The sequence below is a fragment of the Bos mutus genome, chromosome 21 (assembly GCF_027580195.1).
Source record: "Bos mutus isolate GX-2022 chromosome 21, NWIPB_WYAK_1.1, whole genome shotgun sequence".
NCBI classification, from domain to species: Eukaryota; Metazoa; Chordata; class Mammalia; order Artiodactyla; family Bovidae; genus Bos; species Bos mutus.
Genome location: NC_091637.1, coordinates 7,338,632 through 7,364,789, shown reverse-complemented (window position 1 = coordinate 7,364,789; position 26,158 = coordinate 7,338,632). Strand labels below are relative to the sequence as shown.

Sequence of the window (26,158 nt, the reverse complement as noted above, 5' to 3'; positions counted from 1 at the left end):
AACCCCCAAGGCCCGTCTCCAAAGCCACCTCTTCTCAGAAGCCTGTCTGATCTTTCTCAATCAGATATCTGACTCTTTTTCATGCCCATGGCATGTGCCTTTTCTTCCCCTGTGGCACTCTGCAAAGTTCGCTCAGCACTGCTGGCATTTATCTATTTATCATCTTCCTTTCTTTTCTGCTTCCTTTGGACTCTTCCTTTCTTTTTTAAGGTTTGAGTGGAAGATTGGCTCTTTTTAAAGTGTATTTTGCATTCTTTATAGTTTTAGGTGTACATATAGTGATTCATAGTTTTTACAGTTCACTTTTTTTTTGGCCATACCACGTGGCTTGTGGGATCTTAATTCCGTGACCAGGGATCAAAACTGCATCCCCTGTATTCCTAACCACTGGACCACCGTGGAAATCCCCACTGTTTTTAAAGGTTATACTCCATTTGTAGTTATTATAAAATATCAGCTATGTCCCCTGTGTTGCACATTTTATCCCTCCCTGTAACTTATTTTATACGTAACAGTTTGTACCTCCTAATCTCCTATCCCTGTACTCCCCACCCCATTCCCCCTCCCCTGCTGGTAACCACGCGTTTGGTCTCTGTATCTGCGTGACTCTTCTTATAGGAGTGAGGGGAGCAGGTGAAGGGGCTGGACCTAACCTCCTTCCTAAGTCTGAGGAGGAGAAATACAGAATTGAGTTGCTACTGCCAAAGCCAGCTGCAGGGGCACTCATCACAAGCAAGGTTACCCAGACCATTTTGGTCATGGGTGAGGAAGGCAGTCAAAGGAACACAGCTCTCGTGTAGAGAAGCTAGGTTCTCAAGTGCTCCAGCTAGAGAGCACTTCCTCCCAGCAATGGCAGGAAGAAATCCAAGGCTGGACGCTCAGTCTCCTCAGAGCAACCAGGACTACTGACGATCAGCAGGCTCACCATTGCCATCCCCTGACAAATAAAGTACTAAGATCAGGGGAGGCCTGAAGCTTCCCTGAGCCTGGAAGTGGCCCAAACACCTAAGAGACGATATGCATCTATCTGTAAGAAGACCCTACTGGGGCTTCTGGCTTTACACAAGGTTCAGATAATAAGAAATACGTCATAAATATTTTTGCAAATAAGAGTCACACTTTAATTTCAGCTACACTTGAGTGCATAATACTTTTAGTTAACACACAACTGATAGGTAATCACGTCATGTAATAATTCCTAGTAAAAATTAACTGAACTCTCCTGCTAGCTCTCCCCTCTGTCTATATCACTTGCTCAACCTGGGGGAAAAAAGTGTATCCTCAAGCAGAAGGAAAACCTGCAGGTACCAATATGCTAAAGAAAAGGTGCTTACCATCACCAGAGTTTCAAGAAAAACCTACTTGGAGGAAAAGGAAAAATAGCTGTGCTAAAATTCATTTTAAAATTGACTACAACCAACAATAACTATCACCTCAAACTGGCAGAGCCTTGGCTTGCTATATTGGTGACCTGGGACATCGGGCTGAGCACAGCAGCAGCCTCGGTGGATTCGCCAGGAGGAAGATGTTTTTCGAAAGAAACAGGGTTCCCAGCGGGGAGGACAGTATGCTTTTCGGGGATGGAATGAAGTGCTGCCCCCTCTCTTTGGCTATATCAGATGATGGAATTTTAAGAATTTAAGACTGACTGAGAGTGAGTCTGAGAAAAGCAGGAGGGCTGTAAGGAAACCCTTATGTGGTAACTTTATCCATCGGGGCACATAAATCAGCAAAGACAACCTTTCTCATGACCTTCCCACCTCTTGCTTTCCTAAATTATTTCCCCAAATTCTCTTTAGAAGGAGTTAACTCATTAATGGATGTCTCCTTTTATTTCGAAGCATTAGCTTAAAGCAATACAAGAATTATATTTAAAGGGGCGCCTGTGAAGAGAAGCGCATGTGCACAGGAACACCTGGGGTGAATTCGGGAGGGAAACTGCCCATGTGTGCGCAGCGATCGAAGCATCTATTTTCATTCCTCAAGCGGTGGATGGCCTTGGGCGAGGCTAAAACCCTTATCACAAAGCGCATCTCTGCAGAAGGCAAACGTTCTACCAGTAGCACAAATCCTATGAGCTGATCAATAGAAACAATTCTGTGAGTCAAGATTTCTTTGTAACCAAATGAACTGTTCATACGTCTCCGTATTTCTGGTGTTCCAACACATCTGAAAAGGTGGAATGGCTTTTACGAAGTGGACCACAGCATCCAGAGGGAGATAAGGGGCCCGGGACGATGGTTTCATGGAGAGGTGAGCCATTCAGCCCCCATCTCAGTGCTTTTGGTGCCCTCCACGGCCCTGTCTGCTGCTTTGCCAGCACACAGGCAGACACCCACCCCCAGATGGGTCAGGACCCAGGCTCAAGGATGGAGAATCTTGACTGCAGGAGACTCCTCGCGAGGAGGTGGCCCCACGCAGGGCGCCCCCACCACGGGCACTGCTGCTTCTTTTTAACGAGAAAACCTTAAAGGCAGCGTGTGTAAGTGGCGGTGGCGGGAGAGCATCAGCTGCTGCAACGCGAAGCTCTTACCCCTCTAGCTGCTCCTCCCCTAGGATCTGGCGCAGGTTCTTCAGGAAGGACAAGGAGACCAAGGCGTGGGAGTGGCGGATCTTCACGTAGCCCGTCACCACCTCGATGAGCCCCATGAAGTTCTCCAGTTCCGAAGCGATGTTGTCTGCGGCAGGGGGACAGGGTTACTGCGCGCCTTGTCACACGGGGACACACGTTTTCTCGCAGACCCGTGTGGGCAGCACTTCGGCACAGCTCTTGTTTCCCCGGTGCCCCGAGATGCGAGGCCTCCCAGGATCCCTGCCCGTGGTCAAAAATGCGTTTCCCTAAGTGTGGCTTTCAACTCCCAATGCCTGGGATGGGCCCCCGAGGCGGGGGGAGGGCAGTTTCTAGAAGCCTGAGGACTGCAGCTCCCAGGCTGATTAACAGAATGTAAAATCGTAAACACCAGACTGCCAATTAGCTAAGGCGGACATATCCAGGGAACATCTCTAATATGCTCTGTCAACAGCACTGCCTCCACAGTAGAAGGGCATGACTAAACAAACAATGTTTTCTCGGTCTCACTAGGAACTGCTTCTGCTGCATTCCTAGTTCCTAAGATACAGGGATCTATATTTAAAGACTCCATCTTACTAAGACTGCAAGAAAATGCACCAAAATATTAACAACGGTTATTGGCAGGTAATTTTCAATAATTCACTTCTACGCTTCTAAATTTTCTATAATGCACATACATGATTCTCACAGGTGGAAAAGAGTTGGGAACATCATTGCTAACACATGTGCAAAAATGACAAGCTGTATGAACAGTGTATTTACTCTTACAGCCTTTTTCTCATAGTAAGTAAAAAGCATAAACTTCAGTTCAACTTATGCCAAAATTACAAGGCATACTATAATGAATTGGGTGTGGTTCAACCAATGGAATTGTACTGTGTATGACCTGTGAAGGCTTAGTTAATAAAAGGTTCTGCTTTGCTTTCAACTGATAAACATCAAAGAATAAGGATACTGTCCTCTAGGGCACGGAGAAGGCAATGGCACCCCACTCCAGTACTATTGCCTGGAAAATCCCATGGACGGAGGAGCCTGGTGAGCTGCAGTCCATGAGGTTGCTAAGAGTTGGACACGACTGAGCAACTTCCCTTTCACTTTTCACTTTCATGCATTGGAGAAGGCAATGGCAACCCACTCCAGTGTTCTTGCCTGGAGAATCCCAGGGACAGGAGAGCCCAGTGGGCTGCCGTCTATGGGGTCGCACAGAGTCAGACACGACTGAAGCAACTTAGCAGCAGCAGCCTCTAGGGCAAGGCCCTGTGTTTCTTTACAGTGTGATGGTTTCCCAAGAGAAATGGAGAAATTCGAGTTGTAAAGACTAGCAGTTGCCTACAGTTGATGTTTCATGGAAGAGATTCTGAATAAAACATGTGGTGGGACTCACGCCTTTCAGTCAAGGCTGAAGAGGGGCCTTTCCAATAAGATGCCCAACCAACTGCCTGCCGTGGACATGAACTGGAAGCCACGTTGCATGATCACACACAAATATGTACCAATTCCTCCTCAAACTATATAGTAAACTATACTTCCTGATTCACGGATTAAAGTCTTTAAAAAATATTTTGAGGATGCACGTGTGCATACTCATTCAGTCATTTCCAACTTTGCGACCCTATGGACTGTAGCTCACTAGGCTCCTCTACCCATGGGATTTCCCAGGCAAGAATCTTGGAGTGGGTTGTCATTTCCTTCTCCTATTTTGAGGACAGAAATATGAAAATAAAAGAAGGGTTAGGCACTTAAGGCTTTCTTGGTGGCTCAGATAGTAAAGAATCTGCCTGCAATGTAGGAAACCTGGGTTCAATCCCTGAATTGGGAAGATCCCCTGGAGAAGGTCATGGCAACCCACTCCAATATTCTTGCCTGGAGAATTCAACAGACTGAAGAGCTGGTGAGCTACAGTCCATGGCGTCACAAAGAGTTGGACACAACTGAGCGACTAACACTTTTACACACTTAAAGGGTACGTTCTAGGAAATGAAGAAATCTGTTTGAGAAATTAGGAAATCTAGTAAGAGCAGAAAGAATAAAACTTCAGAATACCATGAAAGTAATAAAATTCTAGCTGTGTGGAAATAAAGTTATCTCTGTTGTGAAGTGGTGAAGGTTGTTGTGAAAATAAAGGGCTATCCAAAATTCAAAAAAACTAAGCAAAAAGCTTGATGCTGTTATCTCTAAATCCTAAGAATAACACTCACTCACTGTACAAATAGTATCAATATTAAGGGAAAGTAAATGCACAGAATGCTGCGTGCTATGCTGAGCCGCTCAGTTGTGTCCGACTCTGGGTGACCCCATGGACTGTAACCCACCAGGCTCTTCTGTCCATGGGATTCTCTGGGCCAGAATATTGGAGTGGGTTGCCATGACCTTCTCCAGGGGATCTTCCCAATCCAGGGATGGAACCCAGGTCTCCCAAAATGCAGGCAGATTCTTTACCACCTGAGCCATCAGGGAAGCCCCTCAAACCATATAATTTTTTTTTTTTTTTTAAGAATTTAGTAAAAAAGTCCCTTTCAACCTCAACACCTTCTTACTATATTTCTCCCAGCTGACGAAACTATCGGTGCCTTCATCAAGTGGTTCCAGTGGTAGAGAATTTAAGGCACTATTACTAGAAGCCTTTGTCAATTACAGATTAGAACTGAAAATATCACCAGATAAGTCAACCAGAAATGCTTCGCACATGCAATTGCCTGGAACACCATCTACTGCAAACAGTGGGGAATCCTACAGAGGATGATGAGACTGAAGCTTCAAATGCATGCTGATGTAATATGCTTGTATCTCTCTTGGTTGTCAGAAGTAAATTTGGAGATGGGCCAGTTTTGGACTGAATAAAACTTTAAACTGACATCATTAAACCCTTCCCTTGCTCAGTCTCTTCCACACATCCAAGGAACCAAGACTCTCTGGACTTAAAGCTCTGAGGCCTTGGCTCTGGCTGGAGACTGCTGAGTCACACCTCTGATCCATCCGTCTCTCCTGGGGTTTGCATGTGTTGAGACATGAACATCCTGCATAAGATGTGACTTAAGAGAGATGAAGGATGACCCTGTGCAGAAACAAACGCTGAGCCCGTGGCTAAAATGCCGACTGCCTTTCAATCTCCTGCTCTCTTTTTAATCTTTGAGGGACGCTCAAAGGAGGGGCCCCGAGCATGTGGCTTACACACCATGTTGTTTTTCTAGGCCCATAGTTTAGTTGTGAGTCACGGACGAGTAGGAAAAGCTCAACAAAAGAAAACCGAGAGGTCTGGCCCTCTCTTCCAGGAAAAGGGAATACTTACTGCCGCGTCGGATGTTGATGAGCAGATTGCCTTTGAAGATGGTGCATCCTTGGAGCATCTGAGCAGAAGTGACAGAATCAATGGTCTTTGTCTTCTTTTCTTCCTCACACACTTTGGGACAAGGGCCTTCGCAAGGGATGCAGTACATGCTGTTGAAAATAAAACAACCCAACACACTGAGAGCTGAGTCTGTCTTCCTACATTACAAAAATTCTTAAAAGATATGCTTTTATTCCAGGTGTCTCTATAGTCCACATTACAGAAAGCAATTGGCAGAAGCATTCAAGTGGTCGTGCTGTTTCTCATTGCCAAGCCTACCCAGGGTAAGCCACTCAAACGGCAATCAAAAGGAGAAACTGCCTACAAAGGAAAAGCGTGCTGCCTGCTTCCAGACAGAACACATGATACACCCTTGAGGCATGTGTGTATCATAGGCTGGGGCTGGTGAGCCAGCTGGTCCCACGTGAGACAAACAGCCTTGCAGAAGGGAGACACCGGGGGATCCCAAGAAGAACAGAGCTGCTCTCTGAGGTCACGGGCCCTGCTGGTGCACCCCGGAGGAGCTGCTGGGAGAGTGGACGGGGACGCCGAAGGGACAGCAGTGTCCCCGCCGCCAACCGGAAGCTAACTCCTGTGGCCGGCGGCCCAGTGGGGGATTTCAGAAGGCACGTGCTGTAGCACAGATCCATTATTTTCTTGCTAAAGCACAACTGAAATAATTTCTTGACAGTGTTTGGCAGAAACTTGTAAATTGATCCAAATGTTGTTTTTGCTGCATACACAATAAAAACGGGAACTTCCATTGCTTCATAATGAGCTCCTATTTCACATGCAATCTTGAACACGCCACAAGCCCACCAACAGCCAGGGACTAGCGAGTGACCTTGATACTCTTCCTTATTTAGGGAATGGTGGACAAAACACTAATCCAATTCTCTGAACCGCAGGAAGCTGGGTCAATTTCCCAACAAAATAAATGATACAACATTATGAGATGTGTGTGTAATAGGATGGTGAACTGGAGAGCCACTATATTTACATGATTATTCTTGAATGATCTTTCAAACTTCATGAAGATAAGTGAGAAACATCCAGGAAAGCAGTGTCAGTTAAAGCTCTTAGCATTAAGTACCGCCCTCCATCACTGAACTTTATTGCATATCTAAGGCAAAGATGAAGGGCTTTGTTTAAAAGCTTATAGATAAACATGGTATCCCTACTGTTTTCTTATTTCACGTCGGGAAAACAGGAGGGAAGGTTTCCAGAGGAAATGCGCCGACCACAGCAATGGAGGTACCCCCTTTCTCTGACATCACAACACTTTCACTTCTAGAGTCTGCAGCAGATTTTCCTCAGCATTCCTTGTTGGTCTTTTATTGCTTCTAACTTACCTGCTACTGCTAAGTCACTTCAGTCGTGTCTGACTCTGTGCGACCCCATAGATGGCAGCCCACCAGGCTCCCCCGTCCCTGGGATTCTCCAGGCAAGAACACTGAAGTGGCTTGCCATTTCCTTCTCTAACTTACCTACATACTATATAATGCCCCACCTCCCTTTCTAAAAACTTGGTGTGAAATAATTACAGACACACAGAAAGTCACAAAAGTTGTACAGAGGGGTTCTGTGTACCCTTGACCCAGTTCCCCCTGATGGCTCCCTCCTGTACCATGACAATACGACATCAAGCCCAGGAAACACACAGGCACAATACACTCCCACGCCACCCTATCACCGGAGTAACCACCGCCACGAGCCGGCCCGTGCCCACCAACACCTCCTGCGTGCTGCCCGTTTGGTCAGCCTGCCCCCACACCTCCAACTCGGGGCCGCCACTCACCCATTCTTGGTCTCAGTAATGATGTTATTTTCAGAATCTTACATAAATGTCATCATCTGGTGTGTTGACCTTGTGAGACTGGTTTTTTGTTTTTCACACAGCTTAATGTCCTTGAGATCCATCCATGTTGTGTGTGTTTGAATAGTTTGTTTCTTTTTACTTCTGACTGATATTCCATGGTGTGATGGATCACGGTTTGCTTGGCCATTTACCGATTGTGGAGCGTCTGTGCTATTTCCAGGCTTTGGCTGTTAAAGCTGCTACCCACGGCTGTGTACGTGTTTTTGTGGGAACTTAAGTTTTCGTTTCTCTGGAATAAACGTTCAGGAGGGTAACTTCTGGGTTGTAGGTTAAGTGTGTGTTTTGTTCCCCTGACATTTTATTCAAATAGCAATTTCTGAACCAAACACCTTTCTTAAAATGTCTAGGAATCAGCTAGTACTTTAAAAAATGTTTGTCTAAGGAAGTGCTCTGATTACATGTTTATAGTTTAAGCGTCCTCAAGTCCATCCTGGTACAGAGAGGGTAGAAACAGTATTAAAAAATAAATATTTTAAATAAGTGTCAAATAGGCCTTAAAGGCTGAGGGGTGGGGTGTTATTAGTTTTTGATGGTGTTTTATTTTAAAGTGAAAAAGGTAGATCTGTAACTCTGAACTGACTGCAAGCATGAGTAGGAAAAATAAGAGCTTTCTTCAAAGAATGAATTACAGCAGGAGAAACGGTCACAGTGCACAGCGCCCCCTACTTCACCCACAGCTATGGCAGCTGCAAAGGACTGAAAGCCTCCAGCATCAAAAGACACACACCCGCAGGGCAAAGAAGTCCCCGGCCATGCACCAGCTGCCCCATCTCAGCCCCCAGCCCAGGGAGGAACTGCGACAGTGGCAAGTTAGTGGCTAAAGTCCGTGACAGTGGCGATTTAGTGGCTAAAGTTGCATCCGAGTCCTGTGAGTCTGGGCAGGAAGTGTGGCGCAGCCTAAACTGGGTTCCAGGCACTGCCCAGGGACTGGCAAAGCCTTTTTAAGTTCTAGGGCTGCCAATAAAATGTGAGAAAAATGTGGCAGACTTATTTTGGGTGGAATACGTATACTCCACAGTTCACCAGTATCCTTGGCACATTTACCATTTTAAAGTATTTAGAGTAATTTTTACTATTATAGTCGTTACAGCAATGATGACAGGCAGAATGTTCTACATTTGATATTATGCAACAACGTGAGTGTTATCTCTGATTTGAAGTTAAGCCTATGGAAGGAGCAACATCTCCAAATATTACACCGGAAACAGATGCCCCTTTACCAAGACTTGCTTGAGGAGGTTTGCAGAAACAGAAGGCAGCAAACAGAAGGGAAATTACACATTACACTCAAAATGAAGATTTCCTTTTCCAGCGGTATTTTATATTTGTAGAATAGATTTATTTTTTAAGAACCCGAAATGGAAGGCTCCTCTGGTGTAGTCATGAAGCAGGCATTTTTAGTCCATTCCATCAGAAGAACTCCTTGAGAGTTCTCTGCTCTGCTCCAGAGGCAGGATCAGCAACCCCAGGTCTCAAGTCTTATCGTGCTTGCAGGGTTATAGTCCTGTATTTTGTAAGAACCCTGGCATTGCTTTTTTCTAAGAACCCTGGCATTGCTTTTTCAAAAACTTAAAACCAATAACAGCTTCACAGAAGTCCGGTTGGCATGCACGAGAGGGATGCTGTGAGAGAGAAAACTGAGGGAGCGTGAAGACTGTTTGCGTAGCAATGGGACAGAGCACACTTCTTGCTCAGAGTGGAGGGCGGAAGCCAGCGCTAAGGGGTGTGTGTGTGGGTGTGGGTGTGGGTGTGTGTGTGTGTGGCAAGTGATGGAGCACACTGCTTGGTAAGAGCCTATGCCAGCGCTAGGGGGGTGTGTGTGTGTGTGTGTGTGTGTGTGTGGGCAAGTGATGGAGCACACTGCTTGGTAAGAGCCTATGCCTGCTCACTGCCTCACGGATGCTGGTGGGGTTACTCTTCTTCTGCACTTCCCTCCTGCACTTCCAAAGCCTTCACTGGTCTAGCGCTGAGCAGCCCTGGAGGTGAGAAAACCTCAGTCTATAGTCTCCCCTACCCACGGGCTCTAGGGGAGAGCCCCGCATGCACACAGGGAGTCAGGGACCTCCTGAGACCGGAGTCAGCAAATCAGGTACTTCATTCCAACCGTCCAGGCTGGCTGCTTCCAAACCAGAAGCCCCGCCCATCGAGCCTGGCGCCATCAGCAGCCGGAGTCACGCCGGCCCTCTGCAGTGCCCCGGACTCCCTTAGCCTCCCCGGGGCCGCGCCCGGATGGAGCCAGGCCGCGCCTCCCCGCGCCCACACTGACCTCTGGCTCCCGTTGCGGATGAAGCCCGACGGGCACTCCTGCATGCATTCGCCGTCGTGGATGACGAAGCCCTCGGAGTCGCTGCTCTCGGCGTTGGGGATGTTGGCGCAGAAGTCGCGGTCCACGCAGCGCCAGCCCTCGAAGCGGTAGGTGTTGGGCGGGCAGCTGGGCACGCAGACGCCGGCGTAGTAGTAGTGGCGGCAGGCCACGCAGGCCGTGGCGTTGTCGGGCGCGCTGCAGCTGCCCAGGCACTCGGGGTGGCAGCACTCATGGGTCTCCGTACACGCCCGCTTCCCGCACGCGCTGGGGCACACTGTGGGGACAGGCAGGGTGTGAGGCCGCTGGGCGCTGGGGCCCCCACCCGGCACCCCCAAGCCACCAGCCACCCGCCGGGGCCCCAAAGCTTGAATCCCCAGTGTTACATGTTGAGAATTTCGCTGGGGCAGGGAGCAAGTACTCTGCATTTCGAGCCAGGTGAGCAGGGTTTAACATCCAGCCTCTACTAGTTTACTCTGTTTGGTCTTGGACGAGTGCTTAACGATCTCTGACCTTGATCCTCTTTCTCATCTACAAAACACGGTAGTAGCCCCCATCTTGGAAGGTTACCTGTGGCATGGGTGGTACCCCGGAAGCACTATGTGGACCGTACAGTTTATTGTTACTTTAGAAGCCATTATATGCGCTAGTCAATCTGCATTTTGCATGTGTTCCTTACTGAAATATCCTTAACTATTTCTGATATCTGTAAATATCTTTAAATAGTGTGCAGAAATGCTCATTTATTTTTAAAACATTAAAACTAGTATGTGCTAAAGATGATACTATAGGGGTTGACAAATTAGCTTTAGAAAGTTTGTATCTGCTTGTATCATACCAAAGGTCTCACCCCAGATAAACAAGGATATTAACATATGCATGTACCACAACCTAATAGATCACAGAGAAGCCCCCATGTCTGATGGTTTTTCTCACATATAAGATGGGTGGGCAGTGTCTCCAGCCCAGACGACCATAAGATATCATTACAAACCATCTCCTGTGAGCCCTTCTACGTTAAAGATAAGTGAAAGGAGTATCTAAAAAAGCCAGAGAACCACAATTCTTGTCCCAAACAGATGAGCTGGCATTTATTTCTATAACAATGCCATAAGGACCACACTCTAGGGGTGTTAGAGCAGTGTGCCTTACTAGCAAAGGTGCCTTACTAACTCTCTGTTAGCCTTACTAGCGAATAAAGTGCAAGTCAACAAAATGTGAAATCTGGTTTGCATTATCTGCTTCCTACTTTTTCCATGAGTTGGAAAACACAAAATTATTTAAATATGTAGATTACTGACTCTGACATGCATTATTTAGTAAAGCTTCTATTACTGTTTTTCTTTATAATAAAAAAGATGAAGAAAATCAGAAATCAGATTAAAAACTACATTGACCACCTAGTCTGCCTGTCCACAATGGCACTTTATCTGTACCTCTGTGAAGACTCCCCCACCAGATCATTTTCTATGCACGTGCATGCACACACAAATGTAAACATCTATAAAAAAGGATCAAGTCATTCTAAAAGCATTTTTTGGCATAACATACTGTGAATTCGACAATAATTTAACAGCTGCATCACATCCCATGGTATAGTACATCATAAGTTGTAATCAGTTTTCTATTAGACATTTCATTTATTCCCAACATTTTATTAGGACAATGAGCAGTCAATCTTCATGAGAATTCTTAATTATTTCAATAGAATCAATTTCCAGAGTTAGCCTTGCTGGGTTGAACTGTCCTCTGGGAAGTTGGTACCAATATACACATTTGGTAGCTGCATAGGAGTACCTATTTTATTGCCAAAAGGTGCATTTAAAAACAGCTGTCAGAACTTGGACGTTCAAATGAATACTGTCACCTCGGAAAAAACAAGTTCTTATGATACTGTCAGGCTTAAAAAAAATGTTTGCAGGTTTCTCCTCTGATCATCATCTTTTGACTGAGACAAAGAGGTGACCTTCCATTATGCATTGTTATCTCTTTTGGTAATAGAACCTTGATTTTTAATTGGGCATTTTGCCACCTAGCTAGCTATAACATGTCCCGGCCGCTCCTGTAGCTAAAAGCAACCTAGGTTCTAAGCTAATGAGTAAACATTGAGTTTACTCTAGCTAGTAGCAAATGTTTGGGGTGGAACTTCCCAGAAAAGTGCTTCAAACAAAGGGGGCATGCCCGTCATCCTTGCTGGCTAGGATACAGGTGTAATGATTGAAGCTCAAGCAACCATACTAGAGCATGAGGTGACCCATTAAGAACAGTGCAGCAAGACCAAAGGAACTTGGTCCTTCACGACTGTGCAGCCAGTAGGCTGACCCTGGACTGCTTACCTCTAGACTTCTTTACATGAATAAGAAAGAAACTTGTGTCGTGTTTAAGTGCCTGCTATTTGTTAGACGCAACCGAACAAATCCCAGCTGAGAAGTGCCTTCAGAGCCATGTATAAGCAAAGAAGAAGACAGTGACTGTTGGTTTATGTCATTGTTGTTTACTAGAATTGCCTCTCAATGATTTCTGGCTGTTTCCAAAAGCTAATCTACCCAATCAATTACAAGGAGTAACTATCTCCAGTCACATCAAAAAAGCCTGTTGTTGTAGGAGTTCCTAAAATGCTGTGTCTATGGAAAGCATCATCTTGAAGCTGACACCACCAACTTGTATCTGCAGCAAATGCACACACAGAGGCCACACACTTGACTCTCAGGTATCACACTTGATCTAGTAATTACAGATTAAATGCCTAAGTTCAAAATATCCATTATAGAGGTAACTTCAAGGCCCAAGATCTAGAGAAAGAATAACTCTGCAAATCCTAAGTTCAGGTTTTTAAACTAAAAACAAGAGAGAATAAGACTACCTATCCTTCATTTAATCATCCACCTAGCAACTATTTATTGAGTGTGCACTGCAGCTGTGTGCCAGACCCTGTTCTTAAGGGGTGGATAATATACCAGGTAAGCACACGAATCAAGTGGTGGTACATAGCCTGCCTTGGGCATTTGGGTGCCCAGGAAGGCTTCACATAGGTGTGAAAGGCTGGAGCTGAAAGCTAAAAGCTGAGGAACAGATGAAATCATGTGTAAAAGCGATTAAGTGGCTGCGATGGGAGAAGTGGGTGCTCGTGAAGATGGCAGGGATCCAGTAACAGGTGATGCTGGGAGAGAGGAGAAGGGCAGCTCAGAGAGGCCTTGGGAGCCTGTCCAAGGCACTCTGGCTCAGTGGCGGACAGTGGGCATCACTGAAGATTTCGGGCAGGAGAACACGACGGTCTGATTTTCACGGTAGAAAGAGGTCGTTTGGCAGCAGCACAGAGGGTATGATGGCCAGAGGGGGCCGTGCTAGAAGAAGCGGGATCAAGCCAGAGGAGAAATGTTCTACCGTCCCTACCGAGTTCCTGTAATACAATCGATCTGTGAGGTTCACAGGGTTAAAAATGAAACTAACTGCAGAAACCATGCTCATTTGTCGTAGCACAGACCTGCCATGTTGAGCACACACTCCCCGTTCAGAGCACTGAAGGCCCCAGGGCTGCTCACTGGCCATCAACCACCACCAGGCTTGTGTTTGGAGGAACGAACAGTGGCTAAGAATATTATGCTCATCATCAGAGACTAACTAGGAACAATGTCTACTTGTAAAACCCTTTTTCCCTTGCTTACAATTTAAATAAAATGTTACATATCAATAAAATGATGAGTAGCAGACATCAATATCAAATAGGTATTAATGTAGTGCTAAAGACTAAAAGCATTTAAAAGCATATAAAAATGCCCTGGGTACGCTTAGACTCAAACACAAATGTTGGGCATTTCCAGTACGAGAAAGAGAAAAAAAACCTAACCAAGTATCTGTGGCTAATGTTTTGCACTCTGCTCCCTATTGCACCGGAAATGGCATCTCTGGGCAGTGGTCCTCTGCAGCACACGCCCCTCTGGGGGTGCACTGCATGGAACCGCACCATTAGTCAATTCCTGCCACAGCAACACACGGGCTAGGGAGGTAGGGTTTTGTTTCAGCAACGGGAGCTGCCTCAGAAGGAATTTCGGTAAAGCTTAAATTAGGTAAAATCCTGTTCCTAGACAGAACAATTCCTCTTAAAGGGATCACAAATTGCGACCATAGATCTTCCACGGTACATCACGCCACTGTGCACAAACACATATCAAATACTTTGGGGGAATAAAAACAGGGTGTGATGGGGAGAGAGAGAGAGAAAGGGGACCATTTGCTGGAGGACAAACTCAGGGGTGGAAGCCAGAGTTCCCCTGGCTGCAGCACGATCCACGAGGGCTCCGGGAGGCAGGCAGGAGAACCCGCGGAAGTTCAGGATTAGAGAGTCCTGGAGCCAGCCCCAGAAGCCCGCTGTAAATTTTGCCTCATCTCAATGTATATAAATATTATTAGTGTTCAGGACTATTAAGGGATTTCTTGAAAAGCCCCGGGCAGTGTGTCTAGCCAGCAGACGATGGCTGCTCCACGCGAGTGCCAAAACTTAAAATTTAGTACAGTTACCAAATTTCCAATCACAGAGCTATGGGAGAAAGGAAGGAACGTCTTCCTTGGCTTCCATGAATAAGGAGCACACCTGGCGTGATGAAAGGCATTTCTGCCTCTAAGAATAAAAGGAAAATGGAAGGTGCTATAAACCAACAAATACACGCAGGGGGAAGCGAGTGGATTTTGCCCGTGAGATCTTTCTGGTCATTGGAATTTTTACAATGACCAAAAATAAAAACAAACGCCTATGTAAACTGTCAAGAAAGCTTACAACAGGTCCCACATCTGCACTGAAAGGATTCGTTCAGGGCCACAATCCCATAAAAACAAGGTGTTGCGCTTAAAAGCTCATTTTCTTCTTTTGGGGGAACAGGAAAAAAGTCACACACATCAACCTTTAACTCTCTCCTTCCCTCCCCGGAGTCCTTGTATTTATTAAATTCTTTCTAGGGATTTTAAAAACGTTTCTTTCTTTTCTTGCCAATAAACTCTTTAACAATCTTTACTTCAGAGAAACTTTTACAAGCATATTTTGGAAGAGAAGATGGAGAACTCAAGTTCTTCACAGAAGAAAAAAATGGGAAAGGGACCACTTAGTCACACGAGTTTAAAAAACACAAACATTTTATCCCAAATAATTTCAAAAGGACAGAACCAGTTCGTGGACACTGAAATAAGGTTAAGTTTCTGTATCAAAATCCAGACTAGTGTAGGGTTTTCTAAGGTATTTCTGGGTACCCTAAGGGACATACCGCAGTTCCCCATAAAAAGAGGGTGCCTTTCCTAAGAGACAAGCATCACTCTGCACTAAGGTGAATGGCTGCTAACTCCAGGAAAGCACACTTCAACTTCCCAAGTACATCCGGGAGACATGTGGTCCAGAGAGTGTGTGGTTTTCCTGCCTGGCCAGGAGAGGAGCTGATTCCACCAGACACCATGGGGAGGGGAAGAGAGGGAAGCCCCAGTTGCGTCTGCTGGACTCACAGCAGTGCCCCATTCAGCATAGCCAGAAGCCCACCCAAGGCCTCTCCTCCAGAGACCTCTGAGCCAGCTCGCTGGGAGGATGGGTAAGTCTCCTTTGACCGTTAAAGACATCAGCCAGGCCCGGTCCTGCAGGTTCTGCAGTAAGAGAGCCCAGCTCCTGAGGACGGCAGCGGGAACACGAGAGGGGCAAGCGAAGGGCCGGTGAGCCCTGGCAGTGGTGCAGACAGAGGGGCAGCAGCACAGATGGGGAAATCCTGGGACTGCGTGGATGCTGTGCCCTGGGGCCCGGTCAGCGGATGGACGCAGCGGAGCCCGGCAGGACCCGGGATCCGCAGGCCTCCACCTCCCACGGGGCCCAGCAGCGCCTAGAGTCCCTGAGCCTTTCTGATACCTACGTTCTCTTAAAATAGGCCGCTCACATGGATTTCCGTATATTCACCTGTGAATTCTGGGCCCCACATTTCTAGTCTTCCCTGCTCCACTCCTTAATAGACCTAACACAGAGCTCAGGCTTAAGTAAGGATAATAATGCATCTACAGGATTCCTCTTCTAAGCCTCACAAGTGATCCCAAGGACCTACAGGCGAGGCTGGGCCTCACTGCTTCCTCTTTGCTCATCAACTCAAGCGGCACGAGTTGAGGCACGAGGGCAGAAAGGCTCTGTCCTTTCTAAGGGCATGCACGGCCCTGCCGCTTTGGAGCTCCATGCTGGTCATTTCAGCCATGAAGGTGGGTGAGCCACCTTGATGGGATGTCCCAGCTGGACTGAAGAGTGTCCCATCTCCAGGAGCCATGAGGGACTGCAGAGAGGGTCAGGGAGAGCCCGCCTCGGGCCAGGGGGCCACGGCCTTTTATCCTGCCAAGTACTCTTCCCTCTCTCCTGCCTTTTGACCTCAGGCACACACTCCTCCCCACCCACCAGTCCAAGAAGAGAAACCATCAAAGGGGTAGAGAGGAGAGGAGCCGCGAGGCTTCCCGGGCTCAGGATGAAGCTGTCTCACCCCGGTGTTTTAGTCTGGAGTTCTCTAAATATGTCAGCTAGTGTGGAAAAGTAGGCTTACACAAAAATGCTAAGACTCGTGAAATAAACCTGGCACAACAGTGTGTGAGCTCCACTCACACGCATATGTATGCACGTGTATATGTATTTACAAATCATACATACAATGAGTAAAGCACAATTTTCTCAAAAGGAAGATAAGAAGAATCTGTCTTGACCGTCTTGAGAAACTGGTACCAGAAAACTCCAGAGAATCACTGCCTAGAAACCCCAGTTCATTTCAGCCGGCTTCTCTGCCTGGAAAACTGTAGCCATTAAGAGGAATCAGGTGGTAACCCTGGTGTCTGAAACATTCAGAAAGAAGAGCTGCGTCCCCTCTAAGCTTTCTCTTCTCAAAGCCAAAGAAACCACCTCCTGTGCAGGAGAAAACATTCTATCATCATAGTGGCCAGACTAAGAGACAACGTAATGGTTAGAACCTGAAGATAACTTCAGTTTCTCTGTTGGAAGCATCAAGGGTAGCATGAGCACTGGAGCATGGGGAGGGCACCCAGGGGCACGCAGGAAGATCCCCAAACAGAGCTCTCGGGAGCCTGCAGAGGCTGGTTAATAAAGGGAGACCTCGGCTCCTGAACCGATAAATTAGTGAGCCTGCAAGTGCTTGTTTTCTCCTGAGTCCAGAGTGCACAAAGGAGTTCCTCCTTGCAGTCTTTCAAGGGGTTTTCAAGACTCAGTTTTGAGTCCTCTTCCTTCCGAAGAGGAAGGGCCCTGGACTAAGCATCTTTGGGTCAGCAGATGGACGTTCTGCAGCACCAAGGCACACAGAGGGGGCAGGAAGTGATACACCTCCCTCCTCACCCCTGCCTTCCCGTCAACTGTCTTCTCCAGCCTTCACTCCTTCCGAGGGGCCAGGAGGTGGCTTCAGAACACGCAGGAGCAGAGACCCTCCTGTGGGAAGCTCCCGGAGCCCTTAGATCTGCCCCAGTTCAAACACACCAGGGCTTCTGCTGCCACGTTCTGCCTTTCATCAAGCCCCGATCCTCAGAGATGAAACAAAGTTAAGAGGCCATCATCCCGTGCGTGTCTGAGGCACTGCTCTTCAGAAACCTAGGCGAGCCTCACAGCAGTGCTGCAGGGAGCTCTTCCTTAGAGAAAGTGCTACTGCCCAACCACACCCCGCTTGACCAAGCTCCTCCTCACCCCCACCCAGGATGCGTTTTCCTACAGGGCGCTCCCCCAGGCCTCGTTCAGGTGTCTGGAACTCCTAATAGCCCTGGACAGTTGCTCAGTCTCAAAATTCCAAGGTTGTGATCCTGGCCTCCTCCTGAAGGCCATACTCAAGCCACAGTTCATTCAACATACACGAACATCACTGCTCCTTAACACCTGTCCACAACCTACCTAAGGCTGCAGAAGCAGTCTGAACAGCTGCAGCACCAGGGCACTGAGCCCAGCGGCAGTCTTCCATGACCGAGGCGGCACACTTGAGGGCTTTCTGTATGCCCTTCAAGGTAACTCCCATTGTCCCACCCAGCTAGCTCATTCCGACCATCTAACCACCTAACGCTCCTGTCCTTTCACAATAGCTGCTGGAGTCTCTCCTACATGAATGCGCTCTGAGTCTAAACACAGGACTCAACCTTATATATACTATTTAACTTAATGTTAACGATCACATGGGGCAGTAGCATCATGCTCATCTGTAGATGCCCACATGGAAGCACAGAGATTTTATAACGTTCCAGGGCCATTAACCATCCAAGTGAATAACTATCAAGCTGGAAACCTGGGCTTGGATCCCAGATCTATCTGACTGGGTGACAGGCTCTTCCCCTGCTCTGCTCCATGCTGGCACGAAGTTCTCGCCAGGCTCTGCTGTCCAAGAGCAAAAGGCTAGGGGGCTCTTCTCATGCCACTTTTCTCTGTAAGTTGGCATCCACCAGGAAAAAATAAACCACCAGTCTCAACATCCTCTTTCTTCCCCTTAAGGTGAACCACTTAGTCTGGAGGAAGGACAAAACATGAAACATGATGCTCTGGAGAAGGGTCAAGCATGCAGGTGAGAGTAAGGATGATGTACCCACTAAGCATTCATTATTTATTTGGTGTGTGCGTTAAGTCACTTCAGTCGTGTCTGATTCTCTGTGACTCCACGGACAGTAGCCCGCCAGGCTCCTCTGTCCATGGGATTCTCCAGGCAAGAATACTGGAGTGGGTTACCATGCTCTGCTCCAGGGGATCTTCCTGACCCAGCGATCAAACCCATGTCTCTTAAGTTGTCTGCACTGGCAGACAGGTTCTTTACCAACAGCGCCACCTGAGAAGCCCTGTATTTATTCAGTTCAGTTCAGTTGCTCAGTTGTGTCTGATTCTTTGACTGCAGCACGCCAGGCCTCCCTGTCCATCACCAACTCCCAGGGTTTACTCAAACTCATGTCCATTGTGTCAGTGATGCCATCCAACCATCTCATCCTCTGTCATCCCCTTCTCCTCCTGCCTTCTATCTTTCCCAGCATCAGGGTCTTTTCCAATGAGTCAGTTCTTCCCATCAGGTGGCCAAAGTATTAGAGTTTCAGCTTCAACATCAGTCCTTCCAATGAATATTCAGGACTGGAATATTCAATTAGGATGGACTGGTTGGATCTCCTTGCAGTCCAGGGGACTCTCAAGAGTCTTCTCCAACACCACAGTTCAAAAGCATCAATTCTTCAGCATTCAGCTTTCTTTATAGTCCAACTCTCACATCCATACATGACCACTGGAAAAACCATAGCTTTGACTAGACGGACCTTTGTGGGCAAAGTAATGTCTCTGCTTTTTAATATGCTGTCTAGGTTGGTCATAGCTCTTCTTCCAAGGAGCAAGCGCCTTTTAATTTCATGGCTGCAGTCACCATCTGATTCTCTATTAACTGGGTTACAGCAAATAGAACTCTCAAAGACATTCTTCTCTCTCTCAAAGGCTGAGCCCTGATGAGTCTATCAGCAGCCCTCAGTGCTTAGTTGCAATGGTGAAGCAGTGGCTCCTGTTGTAGAAGGCGCCTAGGGCATGTTCTGTGGGGCAAAGGCGACCACATATATAAGCAAGTGTGCTGTCAGGAGCCAGAGCAGCCAGACCTGGGGAGACTCGGTGACCCACAGAACCTTTTTCACCCAAACAAGTCTTACTCATGAGATTAGATAACCAGAGTTCACTCTCTTCGCCAACGCCTATGTCTCAGCAAGGCTCCAACCTTGGTCAGGAAAAAGAAAAAACAGGTCTGTGCCTTCCCCTTGGTTGGGCACATAAACATATATAATCTAAGATCACAGAAATAGCCAAGTTCCAAGTAGATCCCTACTGACTAGTACACAGGTAAGCTACGATGTTTGGGGATATGTTTCATACTAGCTACTAAAGGCATCTATGAGGATTTCATTAATGAGCAAAAGAAATGATCATCCACAGAAAGTAACACCGGACCCCTGTAGTCTCCAGGATCTAATATGCAGCGCTGAGCAGACTATTGAGAACACAGAAGAAAAAGAAAAGAGGCAACAAAGAAACCAAGAGGGAGGTTATTCAGGGCACCATTATTAAGTAAAAATGTCAAGAGCTAATTAGGAAGAGTAAAGAAAGAGCAGCCATCAGTGCAGACACAGTGCAGGACTCCAATTCACAGCAAAAGCTAAGTGAGGAGCAGAAGGCAGGCCAGGAATCTTCCTTTGGCTAAACTGCTGGTTTTGGTTACTGTGGGTGCTGTGATTTTTTTTTTTCTTCCCTCACAATTTTCATAACAGCTTGACTGAAATAGAACTCATACACAATTTCACCCATTTAAAGTGTACAAATTGATGGCTTTTACCATATTCACAGACTTATACAAACATCACCCCAAAGAGGAAGCTGTCTACCCCTCCCCTGCCCCGCTGCTCCAGGCGATCACCGATCAACTTTCTGACTCTACAGATCTGCCTCTTCTGAACACTTCATACAAACTGAATCATATACTACACGAGGGGGCCCCCGCCTCTGGGATCTAATGCCTGATGATCTGAGGTGGAGCTGATGTAACGACAGTAGAAGTAAAGGTCACAATAAATGTAATGTGTGAATCATCCTGAAAGCCCCCCCGCCCCCAGCCCAACATCCGTGGAGAAAGTGTCTGCCCCGAAACTGGTCCCCGGGGGCCCATGGCCGGGGCCAGCTCCCCACGGGATCCTCTGGGTCTGGCTCTCCCACTCAGGACGACACATTCCAGGTTCATCTGCGCTGTGGTGCATCAGTCCCTCACCCCTGCATTTCCTTTCCTAAATTTTGACTTTGGTGACCAGCGGGCGACAACGCTGGCCCCACAAGCCCTTCTGTTCCTGTGCAGTGAGAGAAACACAGGCATGGCGATCAGAAGCTGATGTTTCCATCAACTATTCGGACTCCAGGATCTACTCACAGTCTGGATCTATTCTAAAGGGAGAGAGACTTGAACCTGTCACACTGACTAGACTCTGTCATCCTGATAGTAGGAAATGAGAGGAGAAGCCACGCAACCTGTGGAGGAAGGGTCCCCCAGTCTGAGAGCCTCCTGCCGGCTCTGCCTGATGAAAACTAGGTGTCCTCACGATCCTCACCTCTGGACGAGGGCCTGGCAAACGGGAGTCGACGCTGCCTCTCAGAAAGGCCTCCGGAGAGTGGAAGCAGGGAAAAGGAAAGGAAGAAAGTCAGGTGCTAAGAGGGGAGGGCGGGCCTGACTTCCACTGCCTCTGTGTTTATAAAACAGAATATACTCTTTAGAAAATCAAACTATGCTAATGTACTCTGCTGCTGCTGCTAAGTCGCTTCAGTCATGTCCGACTCTGTGCGACCCCAGAGATGGCAGACTGCCAGGCTCCCCCGTCCCTGGGATTCTCCAGGCAAGAACACTGGAGTGGGTTGCCATTTCCTTCTCCAGTGCATGAAAGTGAAAAGTGAAAGTGAAGTCACCCAGTCGTGTCCGACTCCTATTGACCCCATGGACTGCAGCCCACCAGGCTCTTCTGTCCATGGGATTTGCCAGGCAAGAATACTGGAGTGGGGTGCCATTGCCTTCTCCGTAATGTACTCTAACATCTTCCAAAGATTCCTTCTGCTGAACTCACATTCGAAGCCTGTATAAAAAATTTTTACAAATACGGACAAGTTCTAATAGGAGGAAAAACCAGGGAAAGAGACACGGAAGCACGGACCTGCCCCTGCTCTGGGGTCTCTGCCGGCTTCTCCACACGGAAGCACAGGGTCTCTCACACCCCTCACCCCTCCCTCCAGCTCTCCTTGAATCTTTCTCCAAAGAGGAGGAGAAACATCCCCACCTGATGAGGAGTTCTTCTGAGACTCTTCCCCAGTTCTGTGACCATCAGGCGTGAGCACACGAGGTACCTGCTGTCACAGACAAGTAAATGGACAGGGTGGGAAAAAAATATATATTCTTTTCACACACTTAAAAATTACTCCAAGTTATTTTAAATTTGGAACTGTTTGTATATTCCTTATAAGTTTATAAAACTCACACTGCCCCTCATGACTAACTGAAGAGGAATTGAGAGAGTAGTCTATATTTATAACTTGTCTGCTTGTGCGTGCTCACAGCCCTATTTCCACTCCCCGTTACTGTACACAGAGTTATGTGAGGTATTGTGGGCTCCTAAACTTTGCTGATTTCCAAACAAGGCAGGCCTGTGTCCCGCAGGGACAAATTGGGGGCTGTTTCATCCAAGTGGAGACCAAGCTCGGAGGGAGAGGCCTCCAGCTTTGTGGTTTTGGCTGCATCTCTTAAAACGGGGGTTAGGGTCCATTTCTGGGCAACTACACGCCCCCTGGTGTTGACCAGTACCACTGCTACTGATACGCTGCCTGCCGCACATGCCCACGAGCAGCTCCGTGCTGCACAACTGTGGCTACACTCCCCTGCTGCCTGTTTACTTTGGTAGAAACTGCTGGTCCAAAAGGTGCGACGCTTCAACGAAACATGAAAAAGCCCCTTTCCATACGCATAAATATTTATGTCAACATAATTTAAATGAATCAACTGAAGGCAGCCACTCGCAGGGAAACTACTATTTAGAAACCAGCAATGTTTTGGATACAGTATGTCAACATCGGAACCGCTCCCCAGGAGACAGTGATAACAGAACGCGTGAGGTCGCCGTGGAGGTAGATTTTTACAGTCTGTGTGGATGGAGACTGGGACACGCAAACCCGCACACGTAGATGAGTTATGCTGCAGCCTCTTGTTAGGTGTTGGACAAGTCCCTCCAAAGCTGCCTCCCTGGGAGCACACCCATCTGGCCGAGGACCTCACAATTTTGCAAAGCTCCCTTGGAAACCTCTTTTGAAAAAAAAAAAAAAAACTCTTCTGGGGATCATAGTACCATTCTTTGCTACAGCCTCAAGGTGGGGCACGTCTTCCTAAAAAGGGGAAAATGATCCCTAATTACATTTTTTTCCCCTTTCTTTCCTGATGTCAGAAGGGGAAAAAGGCATCTCCGCTCAATTCTCTGGCTGCTAGTAAGCTTGGGTCCCTTGGGTCACCTGGATTCCACCCTCACCCCCACCCCACCCCCCTGTAGTACCTCTTGAATGACTGGTCTCTCAACATCTTTGGTCCATTTTCTTCTTGGGAGCTTAAGTTCTGAGCGCATAAATTTAAATTTGTTTAAGCCCTTGAAGCTGTCTATGCTTTTTAAACATAGCATTGTGCTTTGCGAATTTTTTTAGGTGACTAGAGAGAAAAATGCCTGCCCACCCCTCCCCCTTTTCTGTAATTAAATCTACCCAAGGAGCATGAATAACAACCACTACAGATCACAACCTTCCAGTGATTTATTACCCTCCAGCCTCTCTGGTCGTTTTTCCTTTGATCTTGTTACTTCCTGGTGGCACACTTTTGGACTTGTAAACATGTATTGTGGAGTATATTGTTATGCTAGAACGCCACATTATTCTTTTCCGTTATCTAATCTGATTGCTGGCTCTATTTCCTGGAGTTAAATTATTTTTACTACTGTTGAGAAACCACAAAAGATCCACCAGACTTTCAAAGTACAGTAGACCCTGTTATAGGGAGAGAAGGAGGAACCGGTGTCCCAGGTAGTCATATGTTCTGGTTAATGGAATTACCACACAAACTTTATGAGAATCACTTTTTGGAGAACTGGACACACAGACACCCCCAAATTTGCAGAACTTACATTTAATCTATCTCATGATTCCAAAGTGCCATGAAAAAGCACACAAATGTAGAATGTTGGCATGTCCTTGCAAAGATTACTATTAAACAAAACCTACTGTTCTCACAGAATTCTGTTGGCTCATATTTATATTTTGTTTAGTTTTTATTTTTTGTGGATGGTGGGACAGCACATTTAATAAAAATGTTATGAACCTGGCCAGAATGCATGCAAAGTGCTAAGATTTCATACTGATAACCAATTGTGTTAGAAACTATCATTTTCTCCATTTCAACCGAGAAAAACCCAGATTCAATACTTCAGAAAGGGTGACTGAAGGATTCTGAAGTTTAATAAGACTCCTCCCCATTTTTAAAACACTAAGAGTTGAGATTTTGGGGTTTTGCTCTCTTTCATAAATAACAGGTAATACTTGGTTCAACTCAAGTGCCGTCACAGGCATGTCCTGCACACACGGCTAACTGACAGTGTTTCAGTTGTAAATCCCCAACAGAGATGGGCTCACAGGTGTCTTCTGCCTTTTCCTATTAATTAATAAAACATCTGAGAGTGAATTTTTATTTGCTCTCTGAGCCATTAAATATCTAGTATCATTTTTCCCTTGTATCATTTCCGATTTTTTGGTGTCTGTTTTCCCCCAGAGTGTTATCCAGATTATAAAGTGAATGGTTTTGCGGGAGGCCCACCCAACATCACTTAGGGCTCTAAGAAAGCTGAAATCTGAAGCAAAATATGATAGAGCTTACTGTGAGCTCTGAAATGCTGGGTGGAAATTCCAGGGATTTCCCTTCAGACACTGCCACTCATTCGCCCCGCCATCATGGCAAGCAGCCTGCCTGCCAAGAGACAACGCACAGCAAGCCTGGCTTGTGCCGGGAGGTGGGTGGCTCTGTCTCCCCCTCCTGTTTGACTGTTTGAGCAACCTTTCCTGCATCCCACGTCTTCATCTTTCAACTGCCTCCTGAACATTATCTGTTGTATCCTACAGTCTGATTTCCAGGGTTCAGAGGAATCTGCTTTGAAAGATGAAACAACTTAACACTCAGGCTAACTTTATCTTAAAAAAACAAGCAGGGCAAGGCAAAACGTAAATGAGGCCCCAAACTTGGAAATCACATCCGAGGATCATTCCTTCATTCTGCCCTTGGCTCCAAGACTAAAGTAATTTGCACAAAAAGTCCATAAACATAAAGGGGTCCAATTGCACTCAGGCTCCAACGAGTGTGCCTGTGACGCACACGTTTGGCACACGGCGGGAGTGTGCAAAGCATGCCTGCAACGGAAGGGGTCAGCAGGGAGCTACTTTCGGAACACAGGATTCTCCTTCCCCAAGTAAACTTCTTAACCGTTTCCCTAAAACTACAAAACCTCAAACTGGCCGAGTCACTTGAAAAAAAAAAAAGGTAGACTCCTCAAGCATAAATCTTTTCTTCCAAAATTTTATCCAAAATCCTGGACTTGAATAAACTGAAAACAAAGATCTGAAAATATTAAAAAGTCATCTGTTTTCTCCTTCAGAGGATTAAGCTCTGTAGCAACTTCCTCGAGTTTCCTGTGAAAACCTACATTCCAGGGCATCCTCACCTCCGAGCAGAGGGCTCGGGGAGGCGTGGAAGCAAGCCACCACCCTGGCTGCAGATGGCCCACGAGCCCATCCCTCAGGACGCTGGTGTTCTACTCACAGAGAGAACAAGTACTGGCAAGTGACGAAGACAGAACATGTTTTGCAAACAATCAAAGTGACCTGAAACCCAGGGTAAAGGCTAAAGTCAGCGTTTGCTCATTGCCTGAGCCAGGCTCTATGCTGTGCTCCTTAAGGGGCAGGCTTGGGAAAGGCAAAGATCCCTTGGTTTTTGTTCACCCAGGAGGACCCCTCACCTAGGGCTCACACCTCACTCCCAGTCTAGGCTGCATGACTTTGCTTTGCTTCCCCACTGAGCTGGGAGCATCTCTGAAATGAGACGAACGCCCAAAGGAAGGAGTCTTCCTCGTCTGCTGGAGCTGAAAGCATCTCTAGAATTCGGAGTTCAGATCAATATCTGGCTTCACTTGTCTTCAGCCCAGAGAGCTGATGCCAGGACCTGGGGCCCAGGGCTCCAGTCACCCTGTGATGTGATGTTACCATCCCCCAGCCCAACACACACACTCCCCAGAAAAGAGAAGGATCTCAAACCGTAAAAGCACAGGACCCCTTGCCATAACTCATCCACAAATGTGCTCTGATACTATCAGAAATTTCGAAATGGCTTTGTTCCCCATTTTCCAATTCTGAAACTGCCTATTCAGGTATTTCCCTCCAAATTGCACACACCTCCCACTGCACAAATATACCTCTTCTCCTCTAAGCAAAACCTGTTAAATGTATTCTCATCATCCCCCGGCCACCGC

The 26,158-nt window shown here is 46.9% G+C and overlaps 1 protein-coding gene across 1 annotated transcript in view; it reads right to left on the bottom strand.

Moving 5' to 3' along the window:
• IGF1R (insulin like growth factor 1 receptor) overlaps window positions 1-26,158 on the bottom strand; it is a 305,476-nt gene that overhangs the window by 55,602 nt on the left and 223,716 nt on the right. The window contains exons 3-5 of the mRNA XM_070358355.1: window positions 10,046-10,358; window positions 5,862-6,010; window positions 2,534-2,678 (exon numbers count right to left, since the gene is read on the bottom strand). Coding sequence (XP_070214456.1) covers window positions 2,534-2,678; window positions 5,862-6,010; window positions 10,046-10,358 — 607 coding nt within the window. The remainder of the gene's footprint in view (window positions 1-2,533; window positions 2,679-5,861; window positions 6,011-10,045; window positions 10,359-26,158) is intronic.